The following is a 22,058-nucleotide window of genomic DNA, read 5'->3' as shown; positions in this document are numbered from 1 at the left end:
AAGTCCCAATACAAAGGGCAATGCTGCTTGTGGTACTAGAGCTGACAATCACTCCACACCCAGGCCTGGCTGCCTGTCAAGTTCACGGTGAGCCACTGTCGAAGGACAAGCATCTCAGTGTCAGTGTGCCGTCGGTATAGTCACGTCCAGACAGAGACCAGGATCCCGAGACTCATGCCATTTTATTGGAAATGCTGCTTGTTTCTTACGAAATATCACATTTGGGGCATGCTGTCAGTGCGGTAGCAAGCACACAGGTAGGCGAGCCATCAGCCCTGGCTGTCATTTAAGGACAATGAAGGAGGCAAAACAAATGTGCTACCGAGGAGGCGACGGGGCTAAGTGAGAAGCAGGCTGTGAGGCCTCAGGGAAGGTGCTGAGCAGCGGAGCCCTACTCAGAGGTCAGAGGGAGGGGTTCTCTGTTCTGCGTGGGCCGCACCACCCGGGCCCCGGACTCGTTGTATTTTGTCACTGAATAATTAGCCTAAAATAATAACTAGCCATTGTATCTCATAACAGCATTCTACTTCCTCTAAGTATGCTTCAAAAAATGAAATCCCTGATAACCTTTCCCCGCAAGGAGAGGCACAAAACCTGAAGAGTAAAGTATGTAAACCAGAAGTCTCTGCTTTGCACCCAGAGAGCCTCAGCCATGTCGCGTGGAAATCGACTCAACGACCTCTTACCCCCGCTGATAAAACATATTGGAAAACTGAGGTTGCAGATACGGCTCGACAATACTGAACTGGACATTAGAAATCGTGAGACTCTCCGTGTCCCAAGGTCTGCGGGCTTAATATGTGCCTTTGGACAAACAAAAAAGTTCATTAATTTGAGAAACAAGTTTGTGGCCATCATCAACACTATTGTGCCACCTTCTTTACCGTTATTCGTTTAAATTCTGCATTTCTAGCTTTAGAACAGGATGAAGAGTGTGAAGTATGACAATTAAAAAAAAACACCAAGTATGACCGTTTCTTTTCACTGTCCTTTGCCACTTAAAACAGGACATAGGAGCGTGTTGAGGAGGTGGGCATACTGGTGCAGCTACATCAAAGCGGGCAGGAGGGCAGACGCTGAGATCTGGAACAGTCTTCCAGCTTCTCCCAGGAGATGGTGTGCCATGGCGGGGGGCGGAGCGGGACACAGGTCGCTGTTAAGGCTGAAGGGATTTACCGGTAACAAAACCGAGGTCCGCGGCTCTCTGGCGTGTGTGCGGCACAGCTATGCGGGGTCCTGCCTGGCTCGTTTGGAATTCTGTGGGTCCCCGGGCAGCAAGTCCCTCCGCGCTGCAAGGCTCCTGAGGGAGTGCAGGCTCTGTACCTGCTGGAGGCGCAGGCTCAGCTCCTGCTCGCAGGCCTGCTGCACGGCTTCCGTCTTCTTCACGTCCCAGTGCAGAGCCACAGCCAGGGCCTGGGGGTCCTCCTTGGTGACCAGCTGCGGCAAGAACAAGAGCCACTGAGCCACGCCTTCTGCCCCCTGTGCTGCTGCTCCCACGGCTGCTTTAGGGGTCAGGTGGGCGGTTCGGTTGGTCATGTCCCTGCGGGAATGCCAGGTCTCCTCTCAGTCAGCTGTCCCGGGCCTTCTCTTCCCACAACACCGGCAGGAAGGCTCTTTGGAAAGCGTACTTGGAGCAACTACAAAATCCCCCACTCACAGGAAATGTAGCCCCGTGCAAGCCAATCCCGCTTCCTCCCCTCCGGCTCCAAGGCGGAGGGAGCGGGACAGGGACAAAGGTGAGGGTGAGCAGCAGCCCCCGTGATGGTTCTCCTCGTCCAGCTTCCAGTTCCCTGCTGTCCCCCATCCGGCTTCCTCACCTCACTGCCCACCTTGGGTCAGAAAGTCATGTTTGATGACCTGTGGGAGGGCGTCCATTTTGTGCAAGCCATTCTGATTTGGATTACATGCGATGTTTGCAAAAGCCCTGGCATATAATAGGCAAACCGGCAGCTAAGACTGTCTGCAGAGGTGAAAAACATCCCCACAAGCCTCTGCAGGGCTACGCTACACCTCCAGGGGGAGCCGTGCTCTGCGGTTCAGGCTCCCAGCTTCTCGCCCACCTCCAAGTCCTGGCTGGACAAGCTCAGCTCGGGAGCAGGCTTCTCCTTCAGCGCGGCGAGGACCTGGCTCGAAAGGGCAGTTTCGAAGGAGCACTCCCTGCTCAGACCCGTGTCCACAGCATCCCCCTCGTCACCGAAGCCAGCGTGGGACTCTGCAAAGCAGACGTGAGATGGAGATCAGCACTGTGCGTGAGCGCAGCCACGAACCCCAGCCAGAGGAATCGGAAGGAAGGAAACGGCATTCACGATGCCAGCTCCCACGGCTCCCTGCGGGGGCTGCCACAATTGGTTCTCTCTCCAGGAAAGGCCCCGGCACCCAGTTCCCGGTGTAACCCCCGCGGTGATCCCACCTGGCTGCTTGGACAGGATGGTGCCCTCCTTCTCCAGAGCCTGGAGGTAGAGCTCCAGGAGCTGCTTGGACTGGCGGGCCTCCTCCCGCTGGTCCAGCACCTGCTGGAGGGTGTTCTGCAGCCCCTGGACCGTGACGCAGCTCTGGCCCAGCTCCTGAGCCAGGTCTGCACAGGGAACGTCGATGAGCACCTAACGGACAAACAAAGACTCTAAGAAACCTACAAGCACTTCCTTTCTTTTTAAAAAAGAATAGTTGATTGCTTTTTTAGAGAGAGAGGGAGGGAGGGGAGAGGGAGAGAGAAACATTGATGTGAGAATGCAACATCCATCAGCTGCCTCCTCCATGCCCTCCCTCCAGGGATCCAGCCTGCCACCGAGGCATGCACCCTGGCTGGGAATCGAACTGGCAAGCCTTTGGTGCAAAAGACGATGCCAACTGAATCACACCGGATGGGGCTACAAGTACTTTCTAAGCATGCTCTTAGCTCTCTCAAATTCATCAGTTTCACAGACTCTTTTCATCTGTTTTCCAAAGTTACCTAATGGCTGCTTAGGGCTCAAGAGAGAAGCATGCAATGTTTGCAGTTTTCCTCTGGTGAAAAAACTCAGAAAACGACACCCGAATGCCTCATTAAAAACTAAATAAAATCCTGATATTAAGAAACCCAATTGTACAGAATATAAAGGAGGTATGTGATTATTTACATAATGAATCGATCTCGGGTTGTTTTAAGCAAAACTTTTCCTAATCATTTAAACCTTAAACATGTTCATGGCTTTAAAAGACTATTTTAGCCCTAGCTGGTTTGGCTCAGTGGATAGAGCGTAGGACTGGGGACTGAAAGGTCCCAGGTTCGATTCTGGTCAAGGGCATATGCCCGAGTTGTGGGCTGGACCCCCAGTAGGGGGCGTGCAGGAGGCAGCTGATCAATGGTTCTTTTTCTTTTTTCTTTTTAAATATATTTTATTGATATTTTACAGAGAGGAGGAAGGGAGAGAGATAGAGAGCTAGAAACGTCGATGAGAGAGAAACATCGACCAGCTGCCTCTTACACACCCCCTACTGGGGATGTGCCCGCAACCAAGGTACATGCCCTTGACCGGAATCGAACCTGGGACCTTTCAGTCCGCAGACCGACGCTCTATCTACTGAGCCACACCGGTTTCGGCGATCAGTGGTTCTTTTTCATCATTGATTTTTCCATCTATCTTTTCCTCTTCCTTCCTCTTTGAAATCAATAAAAATATTAAAAAACAACACCCACCACAAAAAAACCAAACTCAAGCTTGCTCCTGCCTTCCACCTGCCCGGAACACTCTGGCCCCAGCTTTCCCCGCTGGCTCCACCCTGTCCTTCAGCTGTCATTTAGTCCTCAGTTCCTGGAAACCTGCCAGTGTTTACCAACTATGCTTCTACATTCGTGCGTGGGAACGTGCAAAATGTGGCTGGTGTGAGTTTTTGGCAGCATTGTCTGATAATGCCCGGAACGTCCAACAGTGGGAGACTCGTTAAACAAATCACGGCACATGCGTGACACACAATACTGCAGTGGTAAAAAGAGCACAGTGCCTTTTATATGCTGATCTGGATACTCTCCAAATAATCTTTAAAAACAGTAGATATGCTTCTGTTAGTGTAACATAGGGGAGGAGGGGAAAATGCATCTATTTGTTGTGGGGAGCGGCTCAGGGTCAGGCCTCGGAAACAGCCGCTCCCTACAGTCTGTATGTGAAACACCTCTGGGATCGGAGGAAGCTGACAGGCTGGCTGTCTCCAGGAAGCGAAGCCTGGGTCGCAGAGGCAGGAGCCACACTGTCCGGTGTACACCCCTCTCCCCACAGCAGTTTTACTGAGAGATCATTGCACACCATACAATTCACCCTCTATTGTACAATTCAGTGGGTTTTGGAATAGTCACAGGATTCTGTGATCATCAGCACAGTCATTTTAGAACATTCTCATTCCCCCCAAAAAGGAACCCCATACCTGTTAGGGGTCATTCCCTGTTTCTCCTCAAAGATCCCCACCAACCCCAGCCCTAGGCAACCACTAACCTACTTTCTATCGCTCCAGGTTTGTGTATCCTGGCCCTTTCTTTGTAATTGCTATCATAAAATATGTGGCCTCTCATGGCTGGCTTCTTTCCCTTAGCCGAGTTTCCAGGATTTATCTGCATTGCAGTGTGTATTGACAACTCTCTCCTTCTCATGGCTGAAGAACGCTCCATCAGATGGGAATGTCACGTAATTACTTATTCATCAGCGGGAGGACACGGGCTCTTGTCCCTTTTTAGCCCCCTGGATATCCATCTATACCTCTTGGGTTTTTAAACATGTGAATGTATTATTTATTCAAAATAAATATATATGTTTACAAATTAACCAAAGGTCACCTCCTTGAAGGGAGCCTTCCTTGACCTCCCAATCTAGAGTCACCCCCTCATTCTCAGCACGTCGCCCCGTACCATTCATTTCTTGTTTTGTCTGCCTCCCTTCCCCAGAATTCAAGTTCTGTTAGAACAGCGACCGTGGCTGCCTTGCTCACTACTGGACGCCAGTATACAGAGGCATGCCAGACCCAGGGCAGGGGCTCAATAAACAGTTTTCTGAATTAACACACACAATTTTATCTCAACTTTCCTGGAGGTAATGCCGGCAGAGAAGCTAAGTTACTGGCTCAAAGTCAGTGACGGAGTTGGGGTTTTAACCGAGCTTCTGCACCTCCACATTCTGTAGCAGAACATCCTAGACCAGGGGTCTTCAAACTTTTTAAAGTGGGGGCCAGATCACAGTCCCTCAGAGAGCTGGAGGGCCGGACTATATGAACTACTAATCCCTACTGTAACACCTTGGCTGCGCTCACTGCTCAAAAAACCTGGCGGGCAGGATCAGACTCCCCTGGGGGCTGCATGTGGCCCGAGGGCTGTAGTTTGAAGACCCCTGTCCTAGACCCCCAGAGTGGGCCTAATAGGTCTGGGTGGGGCCTGAGCATCGGTATTTTTAAAAAGTTCCACAGGCGATTCTGATGCGGGGTGAGGTTGAAAAATTCCTATTCCAGGTGAGCAAGTTAGAAAATGAAGAATCTTGGTTGTCATTTAAGAAATATTTAAAAATTAATAAATAAGCCCAGCCCTAGCTGGTTTGGCTCAGTGGATAGAGTATCGGCCTGCAGACTGAATAATCTCAGGTTTGATTCCAGTCAAGGGCACATGCCTGAGTTTCGGGCTTGATCTCCAAATACAGGGCATGCAGGAGGCAGCCTATCAATAATTCTTTCTCATCATTGATGTTTCTATCTCTCTCTCCCTCTCCCTTCCTCTCTGAAATCTATAAAAATATATTTAAATAGCCGAAACCGGTTTGGCTCAGTGGATAGAGCCTCGGCCTGCAGACTGAAAGGTCTCGGGTTCGATTCTGGTCAAGGGCACGTACCTCGGTTGCGGGCACAAACCCAGTGGGAGGGTGTACATGAGGCAGTGGTCGATGTTTCTCTCTCATCGACGTTTCTAACTCTATCCCTCTCAATTCCTCTCTGTGTAAAATCAATAAAATATATTTAATAAATAAATAAATAAATGTTTTAAAAAATAATATATATATATATATATATATATATATATATATATATATATATTAAATAAATAAATAAGCCCAGCTGGTGTAACTCAATGGCTGAGCATCGACCCATGAACCAAGGTCACCAGTTCGATTCCCGGTCAGGGCACATGCCTGGGATGCAGCTCAATCCCCAGTAGGGGGCGTGCAGGAGGCAGCTGATCAATGAAGTTTCTAATCGATGTTTCTGAATCTCTTCCCCTCTCCCTTTCTCTCTCATTAATAAATAATAAAAGTATTATGGCAAGACCCATGGAAACTAAGAGACTGCTGTGGGCAGCAGAGGCCAGACGCATGGCAGTGAGCTTGGAGGAGGCTTACCTGGAGGTCCTCCTCTGACAGGAGGATGATGCTGGACAGGTCTTCTTTCAGCCGCCTAGCCACATTCTTCCACTTCGGCTCTGCCCCGCTGTCCGTCTCATCTGCGTCCACGGACTCCTGGGAAATCCAAGCGGTACCTCCGTCTGCCATGTGGGGGGAAAGGCCAGTCAGTCAGATGACAGAGTGATGTTTCACACCCAACCCCCCAACACACACAGCCCTCCAGCATGTCTGTACGTCCTTCTGACTGACCATCTGCAGTAATAACATTGTAATATGCTAATTAGACCTGAAGACCTTCTGGACGAAGCGGAAGCTGTGAGGGCCGAGGCAGAGGTAGCAGTGGTGGTGGGATGGGGATGGGGTGGGGGTGGGGCCAAGCCCCTTGTACGAGTTTTGTGCAGTGGATCTCTAGTTTAGAATAATTTCAATGGAGAAGAAAGCACCTTCCCTCAAGGTTATGGGAAAGCCAATCTCCAACTAATTTTCCCTTTTCTTCCATATTTAAAATTTTTTTAAATTGATGTCAGAGAGGAAGGGAGAGGGTGAGAGAGAGAAACATCAGTGATGAGAGAAAATCATTGATTGACTGCCTCCTGAATGCCCCCTACTGAGGATCAAGCCTGAAACCCAGGCATGAGCTCTGGCTGGGAATTGAACTGGTGACCTCTTGGTCAAGGGTAGATGCTCAACCACAGAGCCATACGGGCCAGGCTTCACTTTATTTCTGCCTGTAACTGCCCTTTATTTTTTTATGGAAAGCAGCTACTTATATTCCCAGATGTGCTCACGCACACTCAGGATCCTACCACACTTCCCGTTAGGTTCGTTTTGTGTCTCTGAGTACACGAGACATTCATTCTCCCTGTGCTTGTGGACTGGTCTTGCCCTGATCGGAGCGGCTGCGGCTACTGCTGTCCCTGGGGGACAAAGTTGGCTGGTAGAGCCATTGCGGGAGGTTAGTTCCTCTGTTCAGTTGCATGAGGACTTTCCTTAAGGCGCTTCTCCAGCTCTTTGATCCTTGCTCATCCATGTCAGTTCCCTTTGTGTCACCACAGGTAACGTTTACGGAGCCCTTCCTGTGTGACAGGTAAGATCTAACAGCTTGCTGAAACCGGTTTGGCTCAGTGGTAGAGCGTCAGCCTGCGGACTGAAAGGTCCCAGGTTGGATTCCGGTCAAGGGCATGTACCTTGGTTGCGGGCACATCCCCCCCGCAGGAGGCAGCTGATCGATGTTTTTTCGCTCATCGATGTTTCTAACTCTCTATCCCTCTCTTTTTCTCTCTGTAAAAAAAAAAGATCTAACAGGTTTCTGTCAGAGGGTCTCAACTGGTAGTGATTTTGCTCCCCAGGAGACATTTTTGACGGTCATGACCGGGGTGAGGAGGTGCTGCTGGCATATAGAGGGCAGACTTTCTACAATGCACAGGACAGCCCCACAACAAAGAATTCTCCAGCCCAAAGGTCAGTAGTAGTATTGAGAAACTCTGGTTTGACATGTCCTGTGTCCTATTCTCCTTACAACGATCCTAGGAGACAGGCACCATAATTATCACCTCAATTAGGTGCGGGGGAGTTAGGTAATTTGGCCAAGGTCACACGGCTAGCGAAGGGCAGAGCCTGGATTCAGATGGGGTGGCCTGACTTCCTGTGGCACCGGTCGCTCTGCCACACTGCATTTCAGTGGCTGTTGGTCTGTGAGTCACTTGAGAATGGGGCCCATCTTCACCCCCAGACTCAGCACCATATGCGGCATTCCTAGACCGTCAGACAAGCAGTAACCAGGAGCCTGGGCACGAACATGAATCAGGATGGGAACTGAGCTGCACAGATCACCTGCACACGGCCAGCATTTCTCACCTGAGTTGTTGTACGCCCACTTCTCATCACCAGCCAAGGCCACAAACTTCGTATTGGAAGGCAGACACAGGAAGTAGTCGCCATCATCCACAATGGTGCCGTCCTCTGCCAGGACCAAGGTGATGGGCGCCAGGGCCTTATCAATGGCCAGGACGTCGTAGGCTGAGAAAGGAAACCTTTGGCGATTAACATAAGGAAATGACATGTATCCTTTCATTCTCCATTTGTATGCCCCTAGGGCCTAGCAGCATTCCTGGTAGGTAATGATAATTACGGTAACTACAACTTTAGTAGCACGGATATAGCATTTCACGTGCCGGGGACTGTTCTAAGTGCTTGGAATCTCATAACAATCCTAGAAGGTAGATACTATTGTCACTGCCATTCTACAGACATCAAACCCAAGGCTCGGAGCCCTAACCGGTTTGGCTCAGTGGATAGAGTGTCAGTCTGCGGACTCAAGGGTCCCGGGTTCGATTCCAGTCAAGGGCATGTACCTTGGTTACAGGCACATCCCAAGTGGGGTGTGTGCAGGAGGCAGCTGATGGATGTTTCTAATGTTCTATCTCTCTCCCTTCCTCTCTGTAAAAAATCAATAAAATATATTTAAAAAACAAAAACCCAAGGCTCAGAGAAGTTAAGTAACTTGTCCAAGATCACACATTAAATGTCAGAACTGGCATTTACACCGGCAGAACCTGGCTCAACTCCTTGTAAACAAGCAGTCTTTCATTCATTTACTCAGTGATCATCTTAAATTCTAGCGTGTCAAATGCAAAAAAGTAAAAGTTATGCTTTTTGTTCTCTGTAGAATCTTCCTTTGCAGCCTTTATAACCTGTGGAAGAGTATAAAGAAGCAGAAACTTGTATCAGTAGCCTAAGATGCTAATGAACTAGAGTAAGACAAGAAGTAGCTATAAATATCCTCAAGGCAATGCTGTCTCCCTCCCCAGTGGAGGGGACGCTCCAGAGAACACAGGTCTTACCGGGCCTCTGTGCCAACTGCCACCAGGCAGTGAAAGGCCCCGAACTTTACCCTAACGCCAAAAATAAATACATACATGTGAACACATATGGCAAAAGCCACGCCACTAAAGCATGTATACGACCGTGGCTGCTCCTGGGGCTCGGAAAGACTTCGGCCTGCCTTCTCTGGGGCTGGATGACCGCCGGGTGGGGTGGGGGTGAGGAAGCACTGAACCCGGGCACACACGGGGACTACATGCCTGGGGACCACTCAGACGTTTAGCTGCTAGAATTTCTTTAAACTATTTATTCCTACGGACTAATAAGGCTTGCACATTATTTGCATATATCCTCTGAGAGTCCTGACAATGCCGGGAAGCAGGGCTGGAATATTATATCCACTGCCAATGAGAAAGCCGAGGGTACAGAGATGGTGGGTTCGTGCAAGATCAAGCCGGGGGTCAGGGCTTCTGTCAACTCAATCACAACCTGCGGCTTCTGTCTGGGCTCCAAAACCTTCGGTAGCGAGCAGCTCCCTCTAATCGCACTGGTGCCAGCCAGAGCCAGGGCGGAACCCACCGCCCCGCCCTGGGCTCACCTTGGAGAGCCCAGGGATAAGGCACTAGGCTGGGATTGGTCCAAAATCCAAGTGATTTTAGGCACGATACCTAAATCAGGTCTGTTTTAATTTGCACAAAGCTTCCCGTCCACCTTTCCACCACCATGAGTTTCGCAGGGGTAAGTTCAAGCGCTTGTAAACGCTTCGAAACTTTTTTTTTTTTTTTAATATATTGTACTTTATTGATTTTGTACAGAGAGGAAGGGAGAGAGATAGAGAGTTAGAAACATCGATGAGAGAGAGTCATCGATCAGCTGCCTCTTGCACACCCTCCACTGGGGATGTGCCCGCAACCAAGGTACGTGCCCTTGACCGGAATCGAACCCGGGACCTTTCCCTCCCCAAGCCGACGCTTTATCCATTGAGCCAAACCGGTTTCGGCAAACGCTTCGAAACTTGTAAATCGCTGTTTCCACGGGAGTCACTGCGGTCTCCAGGCTCCTCCGAGAGCTTCAAGAACCCCAAGTCGCCTCTCTACCCCGCCTGGCCCCCGCCGCCAACCTCCCCGACCCCGGGTCCCCTCAGCCCGGCCCCCCAGGCCTCGCCCCCCCCTCCCCGGTCCCCTGTTCCCCAGGCCTCGCCCCCCGGCCCCCGGTCCCCCAGGCCTCGCCCCCGGTCCCCCGGTCCCCGGTTCCCGGTCCCCCAGGCCTCGCTCCCCGGTCCCCGGTCCTCGGTCCCCGGTCCCCGGTCCCCGGTCCCCGATCCCCGGTTCCCGGTCCCCGCCCACCTTTGCTCCGCAGATCCTCAAGGCAGGAGGCCGCCACGCCGTACTGCTCGCGGCTGTGGTTGCGGCGCAGCAGACACGGCTTCAGAGCCTGATTATCGCCGGGTTCCGGGCCACCGGCGCCCCAAGACTCCTCCATCCTCGGCCGGAGCGGGGCCTGATTGACTCCAGGAAGTCGCTGAGGCTAGTTACCGGCGTCCTCCACCTACTCCCCTGGCATGCCGGGAGTTGTAGTTCTCTCTGTAGCAAACCACGCACGGGCCCAAAGGGACGCCGGGAGATGTAGTTCTCATGGATGCTAATCGCGTGCGGCGCCCGGGCCATGCCGGGAGCTGTAGTACCTGGGTGCAAAGCCCACTCGGTTACGTCTCCCAATTCGACCTGGGAAGAGTGTATTCCTGCCTTATAGTATTTAGTAGTAGCAATCGCGCGTTCCAAATGAGGTCAGCAGGGGTTTATTTTGCATTATGGACGATACGCACGCATACTCCCTTGAATTGTTAGAGCACGCCTATTTGCATGTATACATGTATAATATGAATACTTTGAGTCTGTCATTGCCCTGTGTTAATTTGTTCTCCCTTTCTAACCTGAAGAGTTCTAGAAGATGCCCCATCTTTCAGGCTGATCTGAAGGAAGTAAAATTTTAAAATTGATGAGGCAAAAAAATTAAATTGATGAGGCAGTTTCAGTTTTGCTGAAAAACATAACGGAGAAGCATAAGATAATCACATATTTCTGTTCAGCTCACTGCTTCAGCCGTGCAAGTTGGGTTGGACTCATAACAAAAAGTAAACAGGTAAATATTAAGGTCTAAATGAAATCAGACAGGAAAGTGGAAATGCCAGCCACAACACTGAGACTGTCCAGATGCTGCTTGACAATATATTTGTCCTGGTTCTAATCCTGCTATTTACGGAAGTCTGTGTGTTTCCCCCACGAAAACATAATCTTTAAGATTGAAATAATAAAGATTTATCAAAAACTGTTCCTTGTTTAAAAGGGGTCCTTTTAGCCCTGGCTGGTGTTTCTCAGTGGTTAGAACGTTGGCCTGTGCACCGAAAGGTCACGGGTTCCATTCCTGAAACAGGGCATGTACCTAGGTTGCATTCAATCTCTGGCACCAGTGGGCATGCTGGAGGTAACCAATGATGTGTCTCTCTCACAGTGATGTTTTTCTCCCCCTTCCTCCTCTCGTTCCCCCTCTCCCTCCCTTCCACTCTCTAGAAAAGATCAATAGAAAAAAGTGAGGATTAACAACTATAACAACAAAGGGGTCCTTTTATGTAAACAAGAAGTATTTATCAGCCCATTTATTCAGGGTCAGTCTCATATTTTGTTTATGAAAGGAAAATGAGATATTATCTAATAAGGTTAGCTATTTAAAAGTGTTTGTTAGAAGGAACTGTTGATTGAGACTACACTTAAAAAAAAAAACTCTCACCTGAGGATGTTTTCATTGATTTTTTCAGAGAGAGGAAAAGAGAAGAGAGAAGAGAGGAGAGAGGGGGAGAGAGAGAGAGAGGCTCATATCTATTGGTTGCCTCCCATAGGCACCTGGACCAGGGATCAAACCTGAAAACCAGGAATGTGCCCTGACCAAATCAAAATCTCATCCTTTTAGTGTACAGGATGACGAGGCAACGTATTGGAGTATGTCATGATACACAAAGCACAGCTACATGAACTGATAATTCCAATGTCTGCCACCATTTCGGGTAAATTTTACATTTACACTCTCCTCTCCAAGAAGCCTAATAGATGTCCTAATAGATCTGCACAATGTCATCAGACTTGCACCTCCAAGATGCTGTAATGTGTGTGTGTGTGTGTGTGTGTGTGTGTGCGCGCGCGCGCGTGTGTGCTTGGCCTGTACTTGGGAGTAGGGGTTGAGTCTTGGATCTTTTTATTTCTACTGCCTACCAAAGTGCCTGGCAAAAGCAGGCACTCAACAAATGGCACTGAACTGACCCATTAATTTCCAAGTTTCTTCTCATTCATTCATTTATTAAATACTTAGCAAGACCCTACATGAGCCCAATGCCCTTGTGGGGATGGGCAGAGGTTTAGTTCAATAAGAATAATACTTACATACACCTATATATATATGCAGATATATGAATATGTATACGTGAATGCAAAAAGGACAGACGTAGGCCGAAACCGGTTTGGGTCAGTGGATGGAGCGTCGGTCTGCGGACTGGAAGGTCCCAGGTTCGATTCCGGTCAGGGGCACGTTGGTTGCAGGCACATCCCCAGTAGGGGGTGTGCAGGAGGCAGCTGATCGATGTTCCTCTCTCATAGATGTTTCTAGCTCTCTGTCCCTCTCCCTTCCTCTCTGTAATAAATCAATAAAATATATTTTAAAAAAAATCTTAAAAAAAAAAAAAGGACAGACGTCGGATCTTTCTGGAAAGCAGAAACCTGACGAAAATTGTGCGAGGTGATTCGACGTGGGAGTTCCCCCTCCTCCCCGGGTGGCCACCATCGATAAGCTCGGTTCGGCTGCTTTGGTCTGGGAGGGAGAGCGAGAGCGAGGGCGCCTGGGAGAAGCCTCGCCCCGCGGCGATCGATTAGTCAGGCCTTAGCAAGATGGCGTCCTCGGAGCAGGCAGAGCAGCCGAGCCAGGTGAGGGGAGTGGGGCTGCCCGGCCGTGGTGGCGGGGCCCCCGCTGGAGGGGGGCGCTCGGGGTGCGGCTGGGAGTCGGGCGGGGACTCCGCGCTTCGGAAACCGGGGCCCAGACCTCGCTGGCCTCCTCCTCCCCGCCCTCCCCGGTCCTCGCCGCCGGCCCCTCCCCCGTGACCCCTCTGTGACCACCGGCCCGAGCCGGGCTCGGGGGCCCGCAGGTGCCACCCCGCCTGCCGGCCCCGGGGTCTCGCCTGCGCTGGGCGGGCCGGTGGCGGCCCCCGGGCGGCCCGGCCTCGGGCGGCGGGACTCCTGCCGGAGGAGGGAGAGGCGCGGGGTCCCGGCTGGTCCCCGGGAGCCGCCCGCCGTCCTCAGGGCCCGCCCCCCGCCCCCGCCTCCGGGCGGCCCGCGGCCGGCCGCCTCGTCGTTGCCGCCTTTGCGCTCCGCTCGCCACGTTGGGGGGTCGGACCCGGTCGGTGCGTTGGTGGGAAGGGGGCGACGTCATGTCAACAACAGACGCCGCCGCGCTTCCCGGAGTTTTGGTTTCTCCACCCAGAGCTCCGGCTGGCTGTTCGGCCACGGGTCCGGCCACACGGCCCCCGGGAGGGGACCCCGAGGGCCAGCGCCCACGCCGGGGTCGCTGTCGGAGGCGGGGCGCTGCGGCCTCCGCCGGGGTCGGCAGTCCCGGGGGCAGTGGCTGGGACCGGGGTAAGCGGCGCCTTCCCGGCGCTGAGTGCGCGCCGAGCACACATGACGCTTCTCATCTACTCTGATGTCATGAGAACCCTATGAAGTTCAGGCCGTTCGCCACCATCTTGCAGAAGTGGAGCCTCAGGGTCAGTAACGGGACCTTGTCGCCTGCCTGATGGAGCCTGGACACAGCCCGTGAGTGGGGTTGGAATTAGAGGAAGAAGGAAACGGTTTCAGCCCGGACCTCACTCCTCCCTCACCTCCAAACACCTGTGGACTCCCCTGCAGCCTGCTGGTGTCCCGCCTCCTTCCTAGGCAGAACGACACCCCTGAGTTTCTCAGTTTTATTCTTCGCCAGAAGTTGACGATAGGAGTTGCACCCAGAGGAGTTGAGGGTTCCCCAGACCCGTTTCCGTGAGAGGAGTGAGTGGTCAGAGAGATGTCTGGATGGTAAAACATGGGAAGTAAGGAAGGCTGGTTCTGGTTTTCTCACGGTCAGAAAATTCTGGAAGTGTGAGGCGTGTCCTGAGAGAAGAGCCCTCCTTTCTTGCCTTACCCGATCCAGCTCACTGAACTGCCCAGGCTCCCCGGAACATGTTAGGGGTGCCCACAGGCTGGGATGGAAGGGTACCTTCAGCCCTGAACATCTGTTTCCGAGTGCTGTGAACATGAATGAAACTCCTTTTTATTTTAAATATATCATTGATTTTTTACAGAGAGGAAGGGAGGGAGATAGAGAGTTAGAAACATCGATGAGAGAGATACATCGATCAGCTGCCTCCTGCACACCCCCTACTGGGATGTGCCTACAACCAAGGTACATGCCCTTGGCGGGAATCGAGCCCGGACCCTTCAGTCCGCAGGCTGATGCTCTATCCGCTGAGCCAAACCGGTTTCGGCATGACTGAAACTCATGCCACGTGGAGCCATGTGGGGCCCAGGGTTTCCTGGGTTCGGGAAATTGCCCCCTCTGTCCGCGTGGGAAGGCGCTAGGGTCCTGTGAGGGCACGTGGCCTGGCTTGTTTGGTTTTCAGCTCTGCTTCTCAGAACTTTGCCCTCTTTTCCAAAGTCACTAGAGTTGGGGTTGCATCAGAATGTGCTGGCAGCCTGGAGAGAAACTTGAACTCTTCGTGCCAAATTCTCTCACCAACAACAAGCTGCAAAAGCACACTTTTTAAGCGAACCAACCTTTTTTGTTTTTTTGTTTTACCATTTATTGATTTTTAGAGAGAGAGGAAGGGAGAAGAGAGAAACCTCGATGTGAGAGCATACCATCAGTTAGTTGGCTCCGTAATGACCTGGGGCCAAGCCTTCACTCTGGGCAAAAGCCCTGATCAGAACCAAACCAGCAAGTCTTTGGTGCCCGGGACACGCCCACTGAATGACCAGGCTGCAGGTGCCATTTCGTTTTTAAGTCCTGATCAACCTGTTTTTTTCTCTAGTCAAAGCAGAGTGCGATTGAAAGAACGTGTGGAGAGTCCCCCAGACTGCTCTGTACGCGGACAGAGGTGCATTACCCCTGTGGGCGGAGCCAGTGTTTTGTCTCATAGAAAGTTGGTTACTTGTCTTTGTGGAATCAGCATCTCATTTAGAAAGAAGAGGAGTGAAGGACCGACTATTTCTTCCTGAACAGGCAATGGAGAGCAGCGGTTAAAAGTGTGAGCTCGGAAGCCGTCCCACTGGCTTAGAATCTTAGCCCCACTATTAGCAGCTGGGTGACCTCAGATAATTTACTTAATTTTTCCGGCCTTAGATTCTCCATCTGTAAAATGGGAATGAACTAGTGCCTATGGCATGGGTTGTCCTTGAGGATTAAGTGAGTTATTTTATAACACTGCCCGACCTAGTGTCTTATCTATTATTTTTCATTCAATAAACTGCATTTTCATTCACAAGTGATCTAAAGTTTTCCTCAAGCCCCATTATCATGTCTTTCAGGGTGTGATTTTTCATGTTGTGCACTAAAGTTCTTTTATTTATTCTGAAGTAATTTCCTTGGAATTTAAAGCCACACTCCAAATGCTGGTGTTTATCTTATCTTTGTGACTTAGATTTCAGTGACAAACTTGCTTTTTCAGAATAGCATAGTCAATTTAGCCTGTCTCCAAGATAGTCTGTTGGAATTGCATTTATTGCTTCATTTCCTTGTTCTGTTTTCCCCATGTTACTGTCTGATCTCTGATCAAAGTCCCGTCTAGTCTGTGCCTGTCACATGCCATGGCCCAAAGGAAGAGGAAGTTCTATCCCTGTTTCCATACTTCCCACCAGCTTTTCAGTCTTCAGGGGAGGGAGAGGCTAGTTCAATCTGAAGGTTATTGAATGTTGAGTATTATTACAGAGCATCAATTTCGAATTTTGAGGCTCACTGGACGTAGTAAATTTTGGATTGAAAAAACACAGAAGCAGGGAAAGGAGATGAGCCCAGGGAAGACATCATGGCGTGGAATAGCAGGGCCTGTGTCTGTCACACCGGTGTGAACCCTAGCGCTGTCTCACTACTGGACTTGTCCCTCCACCTCTCCGAGCATCGTTTTCTCCTCCGTGAAATGATAATAGCAGTTGCCCTGGAATCACAGATGTAAAGGGATGTCGTGCTCTGGCCAGGGAGCTCGGTTAGTTAGAGCAGTGGTCGCCAACTGGCGGTCCGTGAGGTCGGAGAGGTTGGCAACCGACGGTTTAAAGTAGGGGTGTCGAACTCAATCAGAGAAGGGGCCAAAATCTAAAATCTAGCCTAAATCGCGGGCCGAATGGTTTACTGAACAGTCATAAACTGACAATGTCATAAACTGACAGCGGAGTGCAGTGATGACAGCGCGGTGCGGGCCACATTGCAAGGCCTGGCGGGCTGGATTTGGCCCGCGGGCCTTGTGTTTGACACATGTGGTTTAAAGAAACCTTTGTAGCGGCGGTCGTGAATCTGAAAGGTTGGCAACCACTGTGTGAGCATCATCCGGATACGTTAAGGTTAACGGTTTTGATCTCTTGGCCAGGCTACATACAAGATTCAACCAATGGCCCTAGCTGGTTTGGCTCAATGGATAGAGCATCGGCCTGCGGACCAAAGGGTCGAGAGTTCATTTCCGGTCAAGGGCGTGGACCTTGGTTGCAGGAGGCAACCAGTCGATGTGTTTCTCTCACATCGATGTTTCTCTCAGTCTTTCCCTCTCTCTTCTACTCTTCTAAAAATCAACGGAAAAGTATCCGTGGGTGAGGATTAATAAAAAAAAAATTTCAACCAATGAATGCATTTATAACTGGAACAACAAATGAGTGTTTCCCTCCTTTTCCTTTCCTCTCACTCACTAAAGCACATGTGTCAAACACAAGGCCCGCGGGCCAAATCCAGCCCGCCAGGCCTTGCAATGTCGCCCGCACCGCGCTGTCATTGCACTCCGCTGTCAGTTTATGACATTGTCAGTTTATGACTGTTCAGTAAACCATTCGGCCCGTGATTTAGGCTGGATTTTAGATTTTGGCCCCTTCTCTGATTGAGTTCGACACCCCTACACTAAAGTCAATAAATAATAATAGAAATAAAAAAGCATGTTGTGCATACCGAGTGCCCAATGAGTTTTCTTCTCCAAGTCTCCCCACGCAGGTTTAGAAGGCTAAGAACTCTTGAATGATCGCAAACAACAGCTTTTCCCCTTAACTTTTTTTTTTTAAATTGATTTTTAAGAGGAAGAGAGAGTGAGAGTGAGATAGAAGCATCAATAATGAGAGAGAATCATTGATTGGCTCCTCCTGCACGTCCCACACTGGGGGTTGGGGATTGAGTCTGCAATTGGGCATGTGCCCCTGACCAGGAATCGAACTGGTATGAGGGCTCTTTATATATCTTTAAAAATATATATATATTTATTGATTTTAGAGAGGAAGGGAGAGGGAGAGTGAGATAGAAACATCAATGTTGAGAGAGAATCATTGATCGGTTGCCTCCTGCATACCCCCTATTGGGGATCGAGCCCGAAACCCGGGCATATGCCCTTGGCTGGAATCGAACCTGGGACCCCTCTGTCCGCAGGCTGAGGCAAACCAGCTAGGGCCCTTATTATCTTTTTAAAAAGCTTTGATAGTAACAGGCATCACAATATTCATCCTGTAATACTTCACCTTGTCTTTCATAAGAGTAAGGTTACACAACTACAATATTATCACATACAAAATTTAGTATTGACAAAATATTAATACAGTCGAAATTCAATTTTTTTCAGTTAAAAATATCAGGATCCAATCAAGAAACAGAGATTGTATTTTTTTTTAATATATATTTTATTGATTTTTCACAGAGAGGAAGAGAGAGGGATAGAGAGTCAGAAACATCGATGAGAGAGAATCATCGATCAGCTGCCTCTTGCACACCCCCTACTGGGGATGTGCCCACAACCAAGGTACATGCCCTTGACCGGAATCGAACCCGGGACCTCTCAGTCCGCAGGCCGACGCTCTGAGCCAAACCAGTCCCGGCAAGAAACAGAGATTGTATTGATTTATCTCTGTAGTCTGCTTTAATGTAGAATGACTCCCTAACCTTTAACATTAAAAAAAACCCCACAACTTTTGCTGAAGTTTAACATATATCCAGAAAACACACAAATTATGTGTCCAGCTTGGTGAATTGTAAACAGTACCCAGCTCAGTAATACAGACATTTCTGGGACCTCAGAAGTCCTCCCAGGGTTCCTCCCATTACTCTCCAACCCCCAAAGGTTGTCCCTATTCTGACTTAAAATCCGTTGGCTCAGTGGCTGCTTTCCCTCATCATTACATGTATGAGATTATCCATGTTGTGAACAGGGACAGTGCATTTTTACTGCTATATGTAGTTCTTACATTGTGTGAACATACTTGTCCATTTGTTATTAACCATTCTGCTCTTAATGGTCAGGTAGGTTGTTTGCCTTTTGGGTTATTACAGTTAGTGCTTCTGTGAAAATACATTACATGCCTTTTGTGAAGGTATAGTATGCATTTCTGCTGAGTTCCTCTGCCTTTTTGTTTTCCATGATACTGACTCTGAGGAGAGTCCGGACCTTTGTTCTGTAGTGTCTGCTGTCTGGATTTCTCTGATTTGTTTCCTCACGTTTAGATCCAGGTTAGCCGAAACCGGTTTGGCTCAGTGGTAGAGCGTCAGCCTGCGGACTGAAAGGTCCTGGGTTCCATTCTGGTCAAGGGCATGTACGTTGGTTGCGGGCGCATCCCCGGTGGGGGGTGTGCAAGACGCAGCTGGTCGATGTTTCTCTCTCATCGACGTTTCTAGCTCTCTATCTCTCTCCCTTCCTCTCTGTAAAAAATCAATAAAATATATCCAAAAAAAAATAAAAAATTAGATCCAGATTAAACATTTTTTTGTGAGAATACTGTATAGCTGCCCTCAGTGAGTCACATCAGGAGGCATATGCTACCAGTTTGTCCCATTATTGAGTGTGTGTTTGATTGCTTGTTGAGTGAAGTCTATCACATTTCTCCATTGTGAAGATGGCTTTTTCTAAACTAGTCACTTTCCTTGCCACTTTGCTAATATTTGTAATACCTTGTATTACAGAGGCCCGGTGCACGCAATCCGTGATGGGTAGGGTAGGTCCCTCGGTCTGGCCAGGGATCAGGGCTGACTGAGGCCTTCTGGCTGCCAGCCAGGGGCCTTCCTTCAGGTTGCTGGCCAGGGCCTTCCTTCATTCCACGCCGCTCCCTGGTGGTCAGCGCACATCATAGCAAGTGATCGAACTCCCAGTTGAAATCCCCAGGGAATAATTTGCATATTAGGCAAATTGTATATATATAGATATATAGATATAGATATAGATATTTTACTGAGTTATAGAGTTCTTGTGGCCAAAAACTTTACTGTGGAATTCAATAGGTATGTTGTGGTCAGTTTAGTGAGTGTTGACAAATATACATACATATGTGTGCACACACACATACAGTAGGTCCTTGGGTTACGTCAGACATCCTTTCCTATGGCACGGCATAACGCGGTTTTCGCAGTAAGTCGGAACCCACCTACATAAGCACCTACGTCACTCACATGGAGCACAGATACAGCAGTAATGAAGTGAAACAGTAAAAATGATTTAAAAGAAAGAACAATTTCTGACCTTTACTCATGGTAAATAAATAATAAAAAACAAAGCATATGTGTACAGATGTCAAAATGATGGAACTTTAAAAAAAAAAAAAAAAGCTAGAGGCCCGGTGCACGAAATTCGTGCACGGGGTGGGGGAGTGTCCCCCAGCCCGGCCTGCACCCTCTCCAATCTGGGACCCCTCAAGGGGTGTTCAACTGCCTGTTTAGACCCGATTCTACCGCCCTCTTAATCCCTCTCAACTGCTCTCCCTTGCAGACCAGGTGCCTCCCAACTGCCCTCCCCTGGTGGCCATCTTGTGGTGGCCATCTTGTGTCCACATGGGGGCAGCCATCTTGTGTATTGGAGTGATGGTCAATCTGCATATTACTCTTTTATTAGATCGGATGGGAGATGCTGACATAGCCACAAAACGACGTACGTTCGGCTTAACCCGAGGACTGTCTGTATATTTATATATCTGTGTAACCACCACCACAATTAAATCAAAACAATTCCAGTATTCCTAGATGTTCCCTCATGCTGCTTCCTAGAAATTCCAGCCTTTGGCCTCAGGAAATCTGAACTGCTTTTTAACACTGTAGTTTATAATGTCTTTCCTAGAATTTCATAAAAAATAGAAATGTCATTTCTATTTCTCCCTCTCCCTTCCTCTCTTGGAATTTATGTTGATTGATTTTTCAAATGTTAAACCAATCTTGCATTTGTTGGATAAGTTCCACTTGGTCATAATGTATTATTGTCCTTTTTATATATTGCTGCATTTGTTTTGTCAATATTTTGTTAAGGATTTTTACATTTATGTTTATGAGGGATATTGATTTATAGTTTTATTTCTTTTTTGTTTTAAGTTATTTAATTGTATTTTAAAGTAGACATAAGGCTATTAAACTTATGTATGTATTCTTTTATTTCATTTCTTTTGCTTAAAGTAATGTTTGTGAAATTTATATTGTTGTGCGTGCCAGTAATTAATTTTTATTAGTGAGCGGTGTTCCCCTTCACAGATAACCAACATTCGTTGACCTGTTCATCAGCTGATGGGTTATATTAATTACCTATTGCTGCATCACGGCGTTACCACAAACCTGCAGTTTAAAACAGCCTGTATCTATTGTCTCGGATCCCCGGGGTCAGGATCAGGACAGATTGTCTGAGTCTCACCCGCAGCCATGGAGGTGTGGGCGGGCTGTAATCTGATTCTGGCTGGAGGAGGGATCTGTTTCCAGCTCATGTGGTTGTGGACTCAGTTCCTTGTGGACTGCAGACTGAGGTCTTCCCACCATGGCCACTCGCTTCCTCACCGCCAGCAAGGGGCAGAATCTCTTAGCAAATTGGACATTACTGTCATACGCATCGGAACCATGTACATGTAATTACATGCATCCTGTCGTCTTTGCCAGAAGCAAGTCACAGGTACACCCATACTCACGGGGACAAAACCAACCATGAATGCCAGGAGATGGGATCATCAGAGTCACCTTCCATCAGAGTCTTCCCACATGCCTGTTTCTGGTTTGGGGCTACGATACATATTCATGTGTGAGTGTTTGTGAGGATATATGTTCTCATTTTTCTTGATAAATATCTGTGAGTGCAATTGCTAGGTCATGTAGTTGCATGTTTGGTTTTATAATAAATTGCCCAAGAGTTTGCAAAGTTGTGCTAGTTTTCATTTTCTCCATATTCTCACCAGTACTTGGTGTTGTCCGTCTTTAATTTTAGCCGTTCTAGCGCGTGTGCGGTGGCATTGTGGTTTGAGTTTACATTTCTCTGGTGACTAATGCTGAGCATCTTTTCCTGCTTGTTGGTAAAGGCTGAGGTCTTTTCCCCGCATGGATAGCAGCTCCTTATCATTTGTTGAACAGATTACCCTTTCCGCATTGGATCATCCTGCCACCTTTGTCAAAAATGTAAAAACATTGTGTACACATAGATCAAGTTCTGGACTCTGTTTTGTTCCATTTGTCTACACATATGTCTGTCCTAATGCAAATTAAATAATCTTGAAATCAGGTCAAGTCTTCTGACTGTATTCATTTTCTGAATTGTTTTAGCTTTAGTCTATTGCATCTGTATATAAATCTTAGAATCAGTTTATCACTTCCTACAAAAAAGCTTGGTGGAGTTATGTGGAATCT

At 48.9% G+C, this 22,058-nt stretch overlaps 2 protein-coding genes across 3 annotated transcripts in view; one reads left to right on the top strand and one right to left on the bottom strand.

Annotated features, from left to right (window-relative positions):
- Nucleotides 1–163: 163 nt before the first annotated feature.
- DFFA (DNA fragmentation factor subunit alpha) lies at nucleotides 164–10,736 on the bottom strand. The gene is made up of 6 exons (XM_084873344.1): nucleotides 10,520–10,736; nucleotides 8,208–8,369; nucleotides 6,348–6,490; nucleotides 2,411–2,600; nucleotides 2,061–2,212; nucleotides 164–1,437 (listed from the first exon to the last, which is right to left on the bottom strand). Exons 1-6 carry the CDS (start codon nucleotides 10,653–10,655, stop codon nucleotides 1,225–1,227), a joined length of 996 nt encoding a protein of 331 aa, XP_084729470.1. The 5' UTR covers nucleotides 10,656–10,736; the 3' UTR covers nucleotides 164–1,224.
- Nucleotides 10,737–13,067: 2,331 nt separating this feature from the next.
- PEX14 (peroxisomal biogenesis factor 14) overlaps nucleotides 13,068–22,058 on the top strand; it is a 126,020-nt gene continuing 117,029 nt past the window's right edge. For both annotated transcript variants that reach the window (XM_084875367.1, XM_084875366.1), the window contains exon 1: nucleotides 13,068–13,144. In XM_084875367.1, coding sequence (XP_084731493.1) covers nucleotides 13,109–13,144 — 36 coding nt within the window. In that variant the 5' untranslated portion in view covers nucleotides 13,068–13,108. The remainder of the gene's footprint in view (nucleotides 13,145–22,058) is intronic.

This window comes from Pipistrellus hanaki (genome assembly GCF_964339955.1).
Source record: "Pipistrellus hanaki genome assembly, chromosome: 2".
Lineage (NCBI taxonomy): Eukaryota > Metazoa > Chordata > Mammalia > Chiroptera > Vespertilionidae > Pipistrellus > Pipistrellus hanaki.
This window is presented reverse-complemented; position numbering and strand designations above follow the sequence as displayed.

Coding starts and splice junctions, on each gene's coding strand:
- DFFA (XM_084873344.1), bottom strand. CDS start 10,655: ATGGAGGAGTCTTGGGGCGCCGGTGGCCCGGAACCCGGCGATAATCAG. Junction 2,213..2,410: donor CATCCTGTCCAAGCAGCCAG/GTGGGATCACCG, acceptor TCTGCTTTGCAG/AGTCCCACGCTGGCTTCGGT. Junction 1,438..2,060: donor TGTCCAGCCAGGACTTGGAG/GTGGGCGAGAAG, acceptor TTCTTGCCGCAG/CTGGTCACCAAGGAGGACCC.